General features: G+C 32.6%; 1 protein-coding gene across 1 annotated transcript in view; it reads left to right on the forward strand.

Moving 5' to 3' along the window:
- The window catches only part of ADAMTS6 (ADAM metallopeptidase with thrombospondin type 1 motif 6), a 290,816-nt gene that overhangs the window by 127,648 nt on the left and 144,929 nt on the right, over positions 1 to 18,239 (forward strand). Inside the window, exon 9 of the mRNA XM_045794264.2 lies at positions 632 to 737. Within this exon, the coding sequence (XP_045650220.2) occupies positions 632 to 737 (106 nt within the window). The remainder of the gene's footprint in view (positions 1 to 631; positions 738 to 18,239) is intronic.

Raw genomic sequence — 18,239 nt, forward strand, 5'->3', positions numbered from 1 at the left:
AGCGAATAACCACTGAATGTGCGAATGTCTTTCTTTCCATTAAAATACCTAAAGAAATTGTTGCATCACTATCAGGACTAATTTCAGAAGATTAAAAAAATGCAAAACCTCCTATTTTTAACGGTTCTCCTTTTGAATCATTCATTTTTGCTTTTATAAAAAAATGTCATTTAAAAAAATACCATTCGGGATTCCCTTTTTTTGGTAACTAAAAAGTTGCTTGTATATTTTTATGAACCCACTAAACTTAAACAGATCTCTTTAGAAAAATAATGTGGATATATTTTGCTTTCTACAGCCTGAAGAATGTTAAAATAGAAATGCTTTCTTGAATTCCCTCTTCTGGCTCAAGTTACTAGGTGGTCCCAAGTTACCAGAAGTAAAATTTATAAATCTAACCCCTAGTCTAGACATTTTCCAGCACTGACTGCAGTTCAAAAAATATTAATGTCTAGCCGGCAAAGTGAAACTCCCCCCAGTGATTTTGCAAATGACTAGAAAGTTAACCTTTTGCCAACTGCTCCTTCTGTGCATGGAGGTTATTAAAAAGAATCCAGGCATTTATAAGTATGGGCTTTTTAAGACTGAAACACCTTGGCTTGACCCTTTGTGTCTCCTTCTGTTTATTCAGGCTTGGCCTCTGTGGCTGGAATGTGTGAGCCTGAAAGGAGCTGCAGCATTAATGAAGACATTGGCCTGGGTTCAGCTTTTACCATTGCACATGAGATTGGTCACAAGTGAGTGAGTTTAAGAAAATCAAAATAAATTTCAGAACTCCACTCTTTTGAGCAACTCATAACTACTGTGTGGAGTGCCTGTGCTCAAACATACTTTACTGCCTTTTTGTCTGATTTCAGTAGAGAATGTTATCATTTGGGGTATTGGGATAAATCATCTTAAGAACTGGAGACTTGTTAAATAATCCTTCTGATTCAATGACCCATATTTTTAGAGTGGTGAATGAACCACACTTAAGTTTTGTTATATATATTTGAAATAATTTACCTTTAGCATGGTCTGCTCATCACCCAGTTTCTCTAAGTTAAATTGTTTAAATGATCTTTCTTTTCCTCAAGTGACAGTACCTATATATTTTTAAAATCATCGACACCACTACCATAAAATCTACTTTGAGTTTTCACTCTTCATACAGCTGTGAGCATACATTTTCCAGACATAAAGTTTGTGCAATCAGTGCTATGTAACTTGTGTTTTCAGGTGTAATATGTCATTGAAATTAAAACAAACAAACAAACAAAAAACCAGTCAAAACTGATGTTACAAAGAATAGAGGGATATCATTCTCATCACTTTTTAGAAGGATCTGGAGTTTTTAATATTTGTTTTAAATAAATCTGTGCCAAAAACTGTCCTATGGCTATCCCCCCACATGCACACACATAGCAATAAAATCCTTACTTTCTTTTTTCAAGCAACAGGCAGTAGTAAATGTAAAAGTCTGCTCATGTGGAAGGAGAGAAATTCGAAAACTTTAAAAGGATAGTCAAACATTTTTAACTAAAAAAAGCAGCCTATTTGCAGGAACTCCTGACATTTGTATGATTTAAGTTTTACAGTCTGCTTTTTGGTAGAGAAATGGATGGGGAAGAAAGAACAAATAAAAATGAATGTTTATTATACATTTGCCTTAGAGGTCATTCCCGAGATAAATCTGTAGTTCAGCTTGCTTTCCGCCCCCCCCCCAAAGTGGAGAGTGAAATTGAGTCAGTCTGTTGCATTATTTTGAAGATTGCGACTTAAATTTTACCAAACAGTGTTGATTTATGTATAAAGGTGAGTAACCAGCAAGTTTAAACCTAACTTGATTCAGATATGACGGAAGGTCAGTATTACACTTTTTTAATGAAGGCCTAAATATATTAGCATTCTAGTTTTCATTGCAGTAAACAGCAAGGGAACAAAAGGAGAAAGCCCTCTTACCCAGTCAGTTTATCTTCAATGCACTTAGAAGTCTGGCTCATTAATGACTGTCATAATCTTATGCAACCAGACTGAATTTAATAGGTTCTGTTAGATTCAATTAAATTGAAAGGTTAGGACAAGTAACATACAGCAGATGAATAATGTGTGTATGAGAGCACTGTTACCTCATGCAGTCACAAGTTAGTCAATGTCAATATGCATTATAAGTCTCCTTTTGTATGCACTTAAATAACTGAGGTAGGGTTTATCTCTCTTTGTGTCTTTTACTGAGATGAAGATTCTAACTGACCAACTTTCAGCCTTCCTAGATTTTTGTTATTGTTGTTGGCCTCTTGGGTAATTCCTTTTAATTCTTCCTAAGATGAATGGCTTGTGCCTTATATAGGTGATTATGAAGAAGAAGTAGAATATGAATTAACCTTTTAAGATTTATATTCTTTGAAGTAACAGCTAATTCTTGTTTGATAATGTGATTGCTAAAAATGAGAGAAGGGGAATCTACAAAATGCTTTATTTTGAGAGCCAGAAGAAATGCTTCCATTCAAAAGTGTTATTTGACAAAAGAAAAATCAGCTATCCTTCTATGTCCGGTTGATTAATATGTCCGCATCCTCCATTCCCTTTTCCCCAGACAACGGGGCAGGGTATGTTTAACGTATCTTTTTCAATATATCAAATTATTATTTGCTCAGTTAGGAAAAATCTCTTTTTTTGGATGAAGATCCCTTTACTTGTTTTTAAGATCTTAAGGTTTAGCTTTAAGAAACTTAGTAAGTCAATTCTGGCACAACTCATGTCATCCCTAAAATACTGTGTTCCCTATTCTTCTTGACACAAAGCAAGAGCCATGGTAAATATGTCAAGTATAGTTTTCAGTTAAAGTATATTGAAGTTTTAACTTGTATCATTTAGTAGGATGGATGTTAAGTGATGTAATGATATCTGCAGATTTATCACAATGAAGACTATTTGACAATGAGTTACTGAGAAGTGCCCCCACTGAATCACTAGACCATTGGAAGATTTTCTAGTATTCTTTACAGTGTGTCGAATATGGTTTTGCACCCACTGTATACTTGTATAGGGATGGATATACTATCTATTTTGAACAGCTATGGGATAACTTTTTTCTCTTTTCTTTTGCTAGGCCTTAGTAACCATTTTTTGTTTGTTTGTTTTGTTTGTTTGTTTGTTTGTTTTCCGGTGACCCGTATGGTGATCATATTAGCCACGACTTCTATTTCTCTCTGTGCCTTTTGAAAACAAGAAATTAATTTTATTGTAAAATAAAAGATTGAGGGTTTATGCTCTATATAAATAACATATCTAGCTTTAATGTAGCTCTAAGCCAAAGGCAATTAATGAAATCTTATAGAAAAGAATGCTCATTGAAAGATTTTTAAATTAATTATGTAGTTGCTATAGGTTTTGGCAGTGGAAAAAAGTATGATGTTAAAAAATTCAACCTGACTTCTTTTGTATTGAGAAAACTAATGTTTCCATACTGTACAAAAACAAATAATCTTATTTTTTAAAAGATTTTATTTATTTATTTGACAGAGAGAAAGACAGTGAGGGAACACAAGCAGGGGGAGTGGGAGAGGGAGAAACAGGCTTCCCACCGAGCAGGGAGCCTGACTCGGGTCTCAATCCCAGGACCCTGGGATCATGACCTGAGCTGAAGGCAGACACTTAATGACTGAGCCACCCAGGTGCCCCCCAAAATAAATAATCTTAAAAAGAGATCTTAAAAATATTCATAATTTTTAGGGATGCATATTGAATTATGCAGGACTGAAATGACAGGATGTTTGAGGTTTGCTTTTAAAAGAAAGTGGAAAAAAAAGAGAAAGATAAAGCAAGAATAGCAACATCTTGAATTTTATTATCTTGATAGCGTATGGATGGGAATTCATTATGCTACTCTCTCTACTATTGTATATGTCTGATATTTCTTCACAGAAAAGAATAGGTTCGTAAGATCATAAATCTTTTAGTTGACTTAACTCATTTAATATTTAATCATGATTTAGTGCACTATAACTGATTTTGACAAAATTTATGGAAATGTTTAATGTTTTAGTGAAAGCTGCGGGTATATATTGGTTTTGCTTTTGGAAATCATTATCAATGTTTGGTCTTACCAATAGGGATACAAAAGATTGGTTAGGAGATGATTTTTTTTTTTTTAAGGAGATATGTGGCAGGCTTCAGGATAAAATTGTAAATTAGGTTACTTGTGTTAGGAAGCTCTTATTACTATTTTCTTTAATCCAAACTTCCTTTCTCTTGTTACAAATACCTAGGTGTTTCTAAATGCTTGATCAAGACTGTGCTTTCATAAAGAAGACTAATAATTAATACACTAAGGGAATTTTAGGATTTGGAACTAGTATTTGGGACTTCAATGCCTTTGTCTAGTTTTGGTATCAAAATAATGTTAGTCTTACAAAATGAGTTAAGAAGTATTCTGTGTGTTTTGGAAGAGTTTGCTTTCCCTTGAGTACATTTTAAAACACCTATTTAAGTATAATTTACATACAATAAAAATGCATACATTTTGTGTGTAGTTCAGTGAATTATGGCAAATGTATCTAACCATTTGACCACTAGCACAATTAAGATATCAACATTTTCATTACCTGAAAAAGTTCCCTTGTTCCCTTTTACAGTCAGTCTCCACTCTCCTCCCCTTTTCCCAGGGCCCAGACAGCCACAGATCTACTTTCTATCACTATAGATTAGACTTGTCTTTTCTATAGCTCCATTTAAGTTGACTTATATAGTGGGTACTCTTTGTATCTAGTCTCTTTCCCTTAGCACAGTGCTTTTGAGATTCACCCATATTGTTGTGTGTATCAGTAACTTTTTTGTTTGTTTTTTGTTTTTTTCTGATTAGTATTCCTTGTCAGTAGCAATAGCAGATACCACATTTTAGGTTTTCTTCTAGTTTGGGGCCATTATGATGAATAGAACTGCTATGAACATCCATGTACAAGTATTTGTTTGGACATATACTTTCACTTCTCTTGGGTGGTACTGCTGTAGTATGGTACATGTTAGGTTTTTCAAAGTGGCTATATACCATTTCGCATTCCCACTAGCAATCTATGAGAGTTCTGATTACTTCAAGATCCTTGTCAACATTTGTTTGTGTCTTTTTTATTTTAGCCATCATTATACATTTTAGTGGCATCTCATTGTAATTTTAATTAGTTAATCATCTATTTTCTGGTAAATGATGTTAGTGATGATGAGCATCTTTTCATATGCTTATTTGTCATTCACTATCTTCTTTGAGTCTGTTCAAAATCTTTTACCCATTTTTTCTTTTTTTTCCAAACTGTGGTGTCTCTTCTTAGTGAGTTGCAAGAGTTCTCAGTATATCCTGGGTAAAAAGTCTTTGTCATATATACATAATATGAATATTTTCTCCAACTCTGTTGTTTACCATTCATTTTTTAATGTTCTTTTTTTGTAAAAAAACAGTTTTAAAATTTTGATGAAGCGCAATTTAAAATTTTTCTTGCATGGTTTGTGGTTTTTTGTGTGTCCTAAAATGTCTTTGCCTGCTTCAAAATTGTGAAAATTTTCTTCTATATTTTTGTCTAGAAGTTTTATACTTTTAGTTTTTATATTAAGATCTATGATCTATTCTGAGTTAATTTTTTTATATAATATGAAGTAAAGGTTGAGGCTCTTTTTCTGTCATGAGTATCTAATTATTTTAGCACAATTTGTTAAAAATTGGTTGTAGTTTTCTTTTATTGTCTCTCATTTTTTTAATTTTATGTTTTTAGAGAGAGAGAAAAAGCATGAGTAAGGTGGAGGAGGGGGCAGAGGGAGAGGGAGGGAGAGAATCCAAATCAGGCTCCATGCCCAGTCCAGCCCCCGTGTGGGGCTCCCTCTCCAGACCCTGAGATCACGACCTGAGCCAAAATCAAGAGTTGTATGCTCAACTGACTGAGCCACCCAAGCCCCCCTAATGTATTTCTTGAGTTTTGGTATCAGAGTACAGTCATATAAATTGAATTAGGAACTGTTCTGTTTTCTGGAAGAGCTTGTATACATAAGGTTGATGGGATTTCTTCCTTATATAGTTTGATAGAATTTACCAATGAAGCCATCTAAGCCTGGAATTTTCTTTATGGGAAGATTGTTGATTAATAATTTATTTTTTAAATTAAATATAGGATAGCTCATTATATAAATCTTTTGAATTTTTTTGTGAATTGTATCTTTCAAAGTTTTTAGACTATTTCAACTAAATTGTCAAATTTATTATAATATTCTCTTATTGTCTTTTTAAATGTCTGTCTTATAAATAATGATATTCCACCATTCATTCTTGATATTTGTAATTTGTGTTTTCTCCCTTTTTTTCCAGCTTTATTGAGATATAATTGACATATAACATTGTATAAGTTTAAGGTGTACAACGTGATGATTTGATACACGTATATATTGTGAAATGATTACCATGATAAGGTTAGTTAACACATCCATCACATCATATAATTACCTTTTTGTGTGTGTGTGGTGAGAATATTCAAGATCCACTCTCTTAGCAATGTTCAAGTATACAATACAGTATTGTTAACTATAGTCATAGTACTCTACATGAGACCTTCAGAACTTATTCATTGTATAACAGGAAGTTTGTACACTTTGAATATCTCCCCATTTCCTTCACACCCTAGTCCCTGACAACCACCAGTCTACTCACTGTTTCTAGGAGTTCAACTTTTTTGGATTACACGTAAGTGAAATCACACAGTATTTGTCTTTGATCTTACTTATTTCACTTCATGCCCTCAAGGTTCATCCTCACTGAAACAAATGGCAGGATTTTCTTCCTTCTTATGACTGAATAGTATTCTAGTGTGTGTGTGTGTGTATTTATATATCCATTTTCTTTATCCCTTTATCCATTGAGGGACACTTAAGTTGTTTCTAAATTGTGACTATTATGAATAATTCTCCAATGAACGTAGGGGTGCAGGTATCTCTTTGAGATAGTCATTTGGCCGTTTACCCAGAAGTGGGATTTCTGGATCATATGGTAGTTCTGTTACTTTTTTGAGGAACCTCCATACTATTTTCCATAGTGACTGTACCAATTTACATTCCCATCAACAAGGGTTCCCTTTTCTCCACATTCTTGCTGGCATTTGTAATCTATTGTCTTTTTATATTACCCATTCTAAGAGGTGTGATGTGATATCTCATTGTGCTTTTGATTTGCATTTCCCAGATGATTGGTGATGCTGAGAACCCTTTTTCCCTATATTTCCTTCCAGGAAATTTATGGTTTCTGGTCTTACACTTAAATCTTTAATTCATTTTGAATTAGTTCTTATGAGTTGTGTAAGGTAGGGGTCTAATTTCATTTTTTTTTGCAGGCCAGTTTTCCCATCACCATTTATTGAAGAGACTGTCTTTTTCCCATTGAGTATTATTGGCACCCCTTTAAAATGTTAGTTGACCGTGTGTGTGTGTGTGTGTGTGTGTGTGTGTGTGTGTGTTTCTGGGTTTCCTATTCTGTTCCATTGCCTCCAGTTTTGTGATACCACCAGCTTTGTTGTTTTTCAAGATTGCTCTGGCAATCTTTGGGTCTTTTGTCATTTCATACAAATTTTAGGATTTCTGTGAAAAATGGCATTAGAATTTTGATGGGACTTGTATTGAACCTATAGATGGTTTTGGGTAGTTTGAACATTTTGATAATATTAATTCTTCTTATCCATTAACAAGAGATATCTTCAAATTTATTTCTGTCATCTTCAGTTTCTTTTATCAATTTCTTACTATCTTCAGTATACTGGTCTTTTACCTCTTTGATTAAATGTATTTCTTTTTTTAAAAATTTAATTAAGGGAGCCTGGGTGGCTCAGTCAGCCAAGCATCTGTATTTGGCTCAGGTCATGATCCCAGTGTCCTAGGATGGAGCCCAATGCCTCCCTCTGCCACTCTCCCTGCTTGTGCTGTCTTGCTCTCTGTCAAATAAATAAATAAAAATCTCTAAAAATTTAATTAAATGAATTTTATTTAAAATTCATATTTAAAAAATTTTAAATATAAAAATTAATTCATTTAATTAAATTTTTAAAAAAGTAAGCTGTACACCGAAATTAGGGCTTGAACTCATGATCCCAAGGTCAAGAGTTGCACATTCTACTGACTCAGCCAGCCAGGTGCTCCTGATTAAGTTTATTTGTAATGATTTTATAGTTTTTGATGCTACTGTTTAAGGTATAGTTTTATTTCTTTTTCAGATTGTTCATTGTTCTAGTGTATAGAAACACAACTGATTTTTGTATGTTGACTTTTGTAGTCTGCACTTTACTCAGTTTGTTTATTAGTTCTATTTTTTGGTGGAATCTTTTGGATTTTCTATATATAAGATCATGTCCTCTCTGAGCAGAGGTAATTTTACTTCTTCTTTCTGATTGGATGCCTTTTATTTCTTTTTGTTGCCTGATTGGTCTGGCTAGGACTTACTATGTTGAATAGGAGAGGTGGGAGTATAGAGGATACTCTTGATTAGATACTCTTCCTGATCTTAGAGGAAAAGCTTAAAAGTTCTCCATTGATTATAATATAGCTGTGGGCTGGTCATATATGGCTTTTATGATGTTGAGGTTTGTTGCTTCTATACACCCACATTGTTGAGAGTTTTTAAAATGAAGGAACGTTGAATTTTGTTAAATCCTTTTTGCTTATCTACTGAGATCCTCATATGATTTTTATTTTTCATTCTATTAATGTGATGTATCACCTTTAACTGATTTGCATGTGCTGAGCCATCCTTGCATCTCAGGGAAGAATCCTACTTGATCATGGTGTGTGATCATCTTAATGTATTGTTAAACTCATTTTTCTATTATTTGGTTCAAAATTTTTGTATCTATATTCATCAGGGACATTGGCCTATAGTTTTCTTCTCTTGAATGTATTCTGGCTTTGCTATCAGGGTAATGCTGGTTCCTTGTAAAAGACTTTGGGGGGTATTTGTTGCTTTTCAGTTTTTTGGCAGAGTTTAAAAAGGATTGGCATTAATTCTTTAAATGTTTAGTAGAATTCACCAGTGAATTTATCTGTCCCTGGGTTTTTCTTTTTTTGGGAGGTTTTTGGTTACTGATCAATCTCCTTACTTGTTATTTTTCTGTTCAGAATTTCTGTTTCTTCATGATTCAGTCTTAGTGGGTTATATTTCTGGGAATTTTACTTTTCTTCTATCTTATTTAATTTGTTGATGTATCATTGTTTGTAATTGTCCCTTATGATTTTTGTATTTCTGTGGTATCAATTGCAATATCTTTTCTTTAATTTCTGACTATATTTCTTTAAATTCTTTTTTCTAGTTACTCTAGTTTAAGTTTTGTCAGTTGGCTTATCTTTTCAAAAAAGTACCTCTTGATTTCATTGATCTTTTCTATTGATTTTCTAGTACTCACTCATTTCTTTCTTTTCTGTTCTTTTTATTTTTTCCTACAAAATTTGGCCTTATTTTGTTTCTTTTTTTCCTGGTTCCTTGAGGCACAAAATTAGATTGTTTATTTGAGATCTTTCTTGTTTTAATAATATCAGCATTTACCCCTATACTCTTCCCTCTTAGAATTGGTATGTTGTTTTTTCCATTTACATTTGTCTCAAAGTAGTTTTTTATTACACTTTTGATTCCTTCTTTGACCAATTTGTTCGGCCATGTGTTGTTTAATTTCCATGTTTTTGTGAATTTTCCTGCTTTTTTTCCTGTTGATTCTTTGTATTATACTACTGCGGTGATAAGAGTCTTGAAATGATTTCAGTATTTAAAAAGAATTTTTAGAGCATACAAATTATTATAAATATAATCCATACTCATTTTAGCAAATGTTTATTATTGTGCCAAGTGTAGAAGTCAAAAATATCAACACCCAGAAATCCCATCATAACTGAAATTCAAATTGTTTATTCCATCCATTGTGGGGGTTTTTTTGTTTTGTTTTGTTAATGGATAGTATGCCCATGTACTATATATGCATTATTATTTTGTATTAAGTTTTTAATTTTAATTCCAGTATAGTTAACATACAGTTATATTAGTTTCAGGTGTACAATATAGTGATTCAGCGATTCTATACATTACTCAGTACTCACCATGATAAGTGTACTCTTTAATCCCCTTCACCTATTTCACCCATCCCCCACCCACCTCCCCTCTGGTAACCATTTGTTGTTCTCTATAGTTGTTCTCTATAGTTAAGAGTCTGTTTCTTGGTTTCTTTCTCTTTCTCTCTCTTATTCCTTTGCTTATTTATCTTGATTTTAAATTTCACCTATGACTGAGATTATATGGTATTTGTCTTTCTCTGACTGATTTACTTTGCTTAGCATTATACTCTGTAGCTCCATCCATGTTGTTGCAAATGGCAAGATTTCGTTCTTTTTTCATTCCTTTTTATGGCTAAATAATATTCCATTGTGTGTGCGTGTATATCACATCTTTATCCATTCATCTGTCGATGGACACTTGGTGTGCTTCCATAATTTGGCTATTGTAAATTCAATATTTTAAAGTTTGTTAAGACTTGTGTTGTGACCTATTGTGTGATTTATCCTGGTGAATGTTATGTGGTGCTTGAGAAGAATGTATATTCTATAATGTTGGATAGAAAGATCTGTATAGTGTCTAAAGTGTAGTTCCAGTCAGATGTTTCTTCATTTTCTGTCTGAGTGATGTATTGTTGAAAGTGGAGTATTAGAATCCCCATCAATTATTATATTGTATTTATTTCTGTTTTAGTACTGTTTGTATTTGTTTTACATATTTTGGGAATCCAATGTTGGGTGTATACATATTTACAAATGTTGTGTTCTCTTTATAAATTGACCCCTTTATGATTATATATGACCTGCTTTGTCTCCTATTACAGCTTTTGAGTTAAAGTCTGTTTTGTCTGGTGTTAAGTTTAGCTATCTCTCTTCTCTTTTGGTGTACATTTGCATGGAATATCTTTTTCCATCTCTTCACTTTGCACCTATTTTTTCCTTAAAGCTGAGGTGAGTTTCCTATAGGTAGTGAATAGGTCAGTCTTATTTTTTTTTATCCATTTTGCCACTCCATGTTTTTTTATTAGAGAATTTAATCCATTTACATTTAAAGTAATTATTGATATCTAAGGACTTAGTAATACCATCTTATTATTTGTTTGCTGGCTTTTTTGTAATCCCTTTGTTCCTTTCTTTCTCTCTTTCTTTGTGAATGAATAATTTTCTGTGGTTGTTTGATTTGATTCCCTTTTATTTATCTTTTGTTTATCTACAGTAGGTTTTTGCTTTGTGATTACCATGACCTTTACATAAACCATATTATAGATATAACAGTCTGTTGTAAGGTGATAACAAATTAACTTCCATTACATACAAAAACTCTCATTTATAATTTTCCCACCATATTTTACATTTTATGTCACAATTTACATATTTTGTGTGGCATAGCAATTAAAATTATTGTAACTATAGTTATTTTTATACTTGTATTTTATTTGTTCTTTAACCTTTATATAAGAGTTCACATACCATCATATTATAATATTGTAATATTCTGAATTTGTCCATATACGTTACCAATGTGTTTTATATTTTCATTGTGTTCTCATGTTACTTATCAGCATCCTGTCATTTCAGTTCGAAGAACTCCTTTAAGCATTTCTTGAAAAGCAGGTCTAGTGATGATGAACTACTTCGTCTTTTTTAGGCCTGGAAAGTTTTTATTACTCCTTCATTTCTGAAGGATAGCTTTGCCAGGTTAAGTATTCTTGGTTGGCAGTTTTTGTTTTTTTTTTTTCTCCTCTCAGTGCTTTAAGTATATCCCAGTCTCTCTTGGTCTCAAGGTTTCTCCTGAGAAATCTGCTGATAATCTATGGGGGTTTCCTTGTATGTGAGGAATTTTTTTCTTACCGCTTTTTTTTTTTTAAGATTTTATTTTATTCATTCATTCATTCATTCATTCATTTCCTTATTTATTTATTTATTTATTTATTTTAGGGAGAGAGAAAGGGTGAGTATGAGCCAGGGAAGCGGCAGAGGAAGAGAGAGAGGCAGAAAATCAGAAGCAGATTTCATGCTGAGTGGAGCCTGACTTAGGGCTCAGTCCCATGACCCATAAGATCATGACCTGAGCCAAAATCAGACACTTTACCAACCGAGCTCCCAGGTGCCCCTTCTTATTGCTTTTAAAGTTCTCTCTTTGTCTTCGATTTTAGACTGTTTTATTTTAATTTTTCTTGGAGTAAATATTTTTTAGTTGAAACTATTTGGGCACTTGTGAGCATCATGAACTTGGATGTCCAATCTTTCCCCAGATTTGGGAAGTTCCCAGCCATTATTTCTGTAAATAAGCCTTCTGCCCTTTTCTCCCAGTTATCTCTTTTTGGGCTCTGATAATGTATAGATAGTTTCTTTTAATAGTATTCTGTTATTCACATTGGCTTTCTTCACTCTTTATCTTTTCTTTCCTTTTTTTTTTTTTTTTTTTTTTTTTTTGCTTCTCTGATGAGATTTCAGTGGACTTTTCTTTGAATTCACTGGTCCTTTCTTCTGCTTTGTTGAGTCTGCTATTGAAGTTCTCTTTTGAATTCTTCAGTCGTTGTTTTCTTTAGCTCCAGGATTTCTGTGTTTTTTGTTTGTTTGTTTTTTAATGGTCTCTATTTGTTGTTGAACTTCTCATTTTGTTCATGAATTATTTTTCTAATTCTAATTTTGTTTAGTTATCTGTGTTTTCCTACAGTTTACTGAATTTCTTTAAAAAATTATTCTGAGTTTTTTGTCATACAGTTCATAGATCACTGCTTCTTTAGGGTTAGTTATTAGAGCTTATTAGTGTCCTTTGATTGTAGAAATTTACCTGATGCCTTGTGATTTTTGTATCTTTGCATTGGTATCTGTGAATTTGAGGAAGCCATTTCCTCTTCCAGTCTTTCACAGACAGTTGTGTTGTGAGGTGCTGATGTGCTTTCTTGCCAGGGCTGCCTGTCATATGTGCTGTGTGACTGTCTGGCATCACTGTCCAGGCTTCCTGGTCAAGCAGTGCTGGAGGCTGTGCTCAGCAATAGTCAGATCCAGTGACTTGCTTATTTGTGTTGATGAGTCTCTAGAATGTGTCTGTGGCTAGGACAGGCCAATTGGTGGAGACCCAAACTTAACAGAACTATTGATCAAGTTGCCCGCCAGAAGAGGCCACTGGCTCAGATGTGCACTTGCCTTGAGCCACTGGTTGGGATCTCTGCTAAGGGGCCACTTCTATATAACAGGAATGTGAAGTGCTAATTGCTATAAGCTTGTGTCCTTTCTCTCTCTGTCGTTAGCTGGTTCCCCTAGTGATCCCTATGCACAACTAAGTGGTCCTCCATGTAAATGTCCTGGAATGCTGGGGGCACTGGATGGCCACATTGGGCTCTCTTTTTTTTTTTTTTTTTCCACTGGAGAAACTGTAGGCTCAGGGGGACCTGCTTGGTGCAGTGCTGCATAGGCCTGAAAGAAGGATGATGTAGTCAAAGTAAAACTATTCCTCTTACCACTCTAATGTAATCTTTTCTTTCTTTCTTTCTTTCTTTCTTTCTTTCTTTCTTTCTTTCTTTCTTTCTTTCTTTCTTTCTTTCTCTTTCTTTCTTTCTTTCTTTCTTTCTTTCTTTCTTTCTCTTTCTTCCTTTCTTTCTTTCTCTTTCTTCCTTCCTTCCTTCCTTCCTTCCTTCCTTCCTTCCTTCCTTCCTTCCTTCCTTCCTCTTTTGTTTTGTTGTTGTTTAAGGGGGTGCATCTACCTCACACAGAGTTCTGAGATCTTCACAAAGGTGTCACCTATGGATATTTGCTAGTTGCTTTTTCTGTAAAGGGACTAAAGTTGGCAATTACCTATTTTGCCATCTTGCCAATGTCACTCTTTTTCTTCTTGATTAATATAGCTTTAGGTTTTTAAATTCTATTGTTTTCTTTTAAAAAAACATTTTGATTTCATTGATTTACTCTATTGCATGCTCATTTAAAAATTTTATTGTTCTGCTCTTTATTTTTTTCCTTTCTTATTCTTACTTTAGATTTAATTTCCTCTTTTTTTTTAATCCTTTTAAAGTAGAAGCTTATTAGTTCATTGATTTTACATCTCCCATCTTTCATAAGACCTAATGTTATAAATTTCTTTGTGGGCTCTTTTTTAGCAGCATATGACATTTCATTATCATGTATTTCCATTTTCATTTAGTTAACACATTTGTGTGTGTGTGTGTGATTTCTTCTTGGATTGTGGTCAAATAATATATTCCATTATTTTGATCCTTCTAATTGAAACTCGCTTTATGGCCCATTATATTTTCTATCTCAGTGACTGTGTCTCGCATCCTCGAAAAGAAAGTGTTATTTGTTGTTGTTGGGTGGAATGGTCTAGTATTTTCAATTAGATCCATTTGTTTGATAGTGTTGTTTAAGTCTCCTATAGTCTTACAGCTTTTCTTTACAGTTGATCTATCTATTTTTAATAGAGAAGTTTGAAATCTCAGCCAATATATAGATTTGTCCATTTCTCTTATCATTATTCAGTTTTACTTCATACATTTTGAAATTTTATAATTACATGCATTCACAATTAGAATATATCTTCTTGATTAATTGTGTCTTTACCATTATGAAATATCTTTTTATCCTTGTTAACATTACTTTTCTGAAATCTACTTTGTGTCATTAATAAAGTAATTCCAGCTTTCATCTTATTGTTTGCATGGAAATTATTTTACTATGAGCTTACCTCTGTCTTTATATTTAAAGAAGATTTCTTTTGGACAACTTGTAGTTGGGTTTTTTTTTTTAATCCAGTTTGACTATTTCTACTTTTTAATTGTATTTTTTGTTCATTTATATTTAATGTAATTAGTGGGTTTTGGTCATTAATCTAGTGCTTGTTGTCTAGTTTTTTCTATCTGTTTTTGTTTCAATTTTCTCTTAATTAATTACTTTAACAATATCATTTTATCTTCACTATTGGCTTATTAACTATACCTCCTTTATCTATCTATCTATCTATTGTGGTTGCCTTTTGGTTTACAATGTGGATCTTTAATTAATCAGTTTATATTCAAATAAAATTGTTGCACATCGTTTGTCACATAAGATATAGTTCATTTTCCTCCTTCCATCCTTTGGTTATTATTGTCATATATTTTGGTTCTTTATATGTTATAAATCCTACAAGACCTTGTTATTATTTTTGCTTTAGACAGTTATTGTTTTTAGAAAAATTAAAAAATGAGAAACAACATATTTTATACTTCATACATATTTTATACCATTTCTGGTTCTTTTTTCATTCTTTCATGTAAATCCATATTTTCATCTATTATGTTCCTTCTCTCTGAAAACCTTCCATTAGTAATTCTTATAATTTAGTTTTCCTAGCAACTTATTCTCTGAACTTTTATTTGTTTGAAAATTTTTTTATTTTAGCTTCACTTTTAAAGGATATTTTCATTGGATTAAAATTCTCCATTGGCAATTTTTTTGAGCAAAGGCACCTGAAATATAAAGGAACATGATGCTTCATGATGACTACATGGAGTTTAATGATGCTGGATGGTCAAGTGCCTAAACAAGAAGTTGTGAGATGAAACTGGTGAGGTAAATAAGAAGTAGAAAATACAGGGCCTTATATATGTAATAAAGAACTTGCGTATTATCTCTTAGGATAGTGGAAAGTCACTGAGTAATTTTTAATAGAGATGGAATGGTCAGATTTTCATTTTAGATTAGGTCACTCTAGACACTGCATGAGATCTGACTTTCACAGAGGAGAACATGCTGCTGCAGTTGTCTAAATTAATACTACTAATATTATTTTAGAGGGTCATTGTCATGTTCCAGAATATGTTAAGCACAGTGAATGCACACAATAATAAATACTTTCTCCTTATACAGATGAATTAAATGAGACAAAGAGATTAAATGGTTAAGCTTGGGTTGAAGGCAAACCCTCTGGCTTTAGGATGGCTTCTAAAGATTCCTGATGTAAAGGTTAGAGATAATGAGGGTTGGAAATAGGATGGTGGCATTTGGATAGATTAAAGATATATTGAAGAGATAAAATTATCAGGGTTTGATGCTTGATTTAATAGGAGTGATGAGAGAGGGAAAATTAAGGATTACTCTAGTCTTAAAAAAAAAAAAAGGATTACTCTAGTCTTTCAGCCTTAGTGAGTGAGACATGTCAGTATCACCTGCTGAAATAAATGTGAAACCAGTTTAATTGAAGGAATAATGAATTATTTTTATGTTAGGTAAGCTTGTAGGACGTCCAGGTGGAAATGTACAGAGGGCAATTGGATGTACAAATCTAAAATTAATGAGATAGGTATGGTCTAAATATATAAATTTGGATTTCATCCATAAAGGTAAGGTCCTGGAGAACTGGCATAAAGTGAAAAGAGCAGAAGAATCAGAACTGCATAAATAATACCTAGTGATCATTTAAAGTGAAAGCTTTGATAGTGCTACTTAAATTACTTTATGTCCTAAGTACTGTTTTTTATAACCTGTTTGTTATTATACAATAACTCACACTAAGGAATTGGGCACATAATAAAGCTAATTGAATCAAGATGTATTTAGATATGATACTTGAACTTTTGTACTCTAAATCTTGAAAGATACAATTTTAGAACAAATAAATTTTATTTAGCTTTTTCACAATAGTTAAGCTTATGAAATTATTATATTAAGAGGGTCTCAGGATGAAAATCTAAATATATTTAAGACAGTTAGGAATCCTCTACTCTTTTAACACCTGTCTCCTTGAGAATAAGGACGATTACTTATTCATTTTCGTGTCTCTAGTGTCTATTTTATGCTCAGTCTTTATCTGTAGAAATATTACAGATTTTTAAATACTAAATCCAAAAGGAATGGAAACCTCACAATTTATCTCTGCATATTTAGTCTTTTGAATTAATATCATACTTAACTTTTTTGTGTATGTGTGTGTTTACATTTCATTGGTCTTTTTTCACTGAAATATAGTTGATACAATATTACTTTAATTTCAGGGGCACAACATAGTGATTTGACAAGTCTGTACATTATGCTATGCTCGCCACAAGCGTAGTTACTATCTGTCACCATACAATGCTATTACTATATCACTGATTATATTTCCTATGCTGTACTTTTGATCCTTGTGACTTATCTATTCCATTACTGGAAACCTTTATCTCCCACCCCCTTTCACTCATTTTGCACCCTCAACCCTCAACTCCCTCCACTCTAGCAACTATCGGTTTGTTCTCTGTATTTAACATCATACTTAACTTTTGATGCTACTGTGAATATTGAATTCTGAACTAATGTGGAAAGTACCTTAAACACATACTGCATTAATATAATAAAACATATGATCATTTTTAAACACTGGGGAATTGATAAAGTAATTATTGAATTATTTAATTTTATAGCAATATTCCTTTTTGTGTGACATCAAGCATGAGAAATGTCTGTAATTTAAATGCTAGGTCTAATAAATTTAGAAGTGCCTAATTTAATTTTAAAATCAAATTTTGAACATGATGTTTGAGTGTATGCCTAGGTATGTGTGGAATAGACTAGTAGGTTATGTAATGTCTGCAGTTGGGGAAACATTCTATAATTACTTTTTAATTCAGTACTTTCTAATATTTGAGTAGATTGTTTCAATTTTTGTTTGATATTTGTGTTAAGCATTATAACATAATATAATAATTCTTGTACTTACTCTGTAAGTAGGTAATACATATTTATGTATTTAGTTATAAATATAATACACATTCTCTTTATTGTGGTGGTTTGGAATGGAACTGCAATATATCTGAGGTATGCCTATATATGAAAAACAGTTTGCTGGGATTTCAGAGTGAGATTTCATTGAATCTAGAAATTAAGTTGGGATGAATTGACATCTTCAATATTCAATATCAGTATTCAGTATCAGCAATGCTGAGTCTTTCATTCTATGAACACAGAATATCTCTCCATATATTTGGATCTTCATTTTATCTCATCAGATTTTGTGGTTTTCTGTATATGGATCCTGTATATATTTTCTTAGATACATTGCTAGGGATTTTTTTTTTAACTATTGTAAATTGTATTGTATTTTAAACTTCCAATTACAATTTTTCTTTGCTAGGGATGCCTGGGTGGCTCAGTAGGTTAGGTGTCAGACTCTTGATTTCAGCTCAGGTCATGCATGATCTCATGGTCGTGAGATTGAGCCCCATATTGGACTCCATGTTCAGCAT

This window comes from Ursus americanus, chromosome 5 (assembly GCF_024610735.1).
Source record: "Ursus americanus isolate L20-20 chromosome 5, mUrsAme1.1.p, whole genome shotgun sequence".
NCBI lineage: Eukaryota > Metazoa > Chordata > Mammalia > Carnivora > Ursidae > Ursus > Ursus americanus.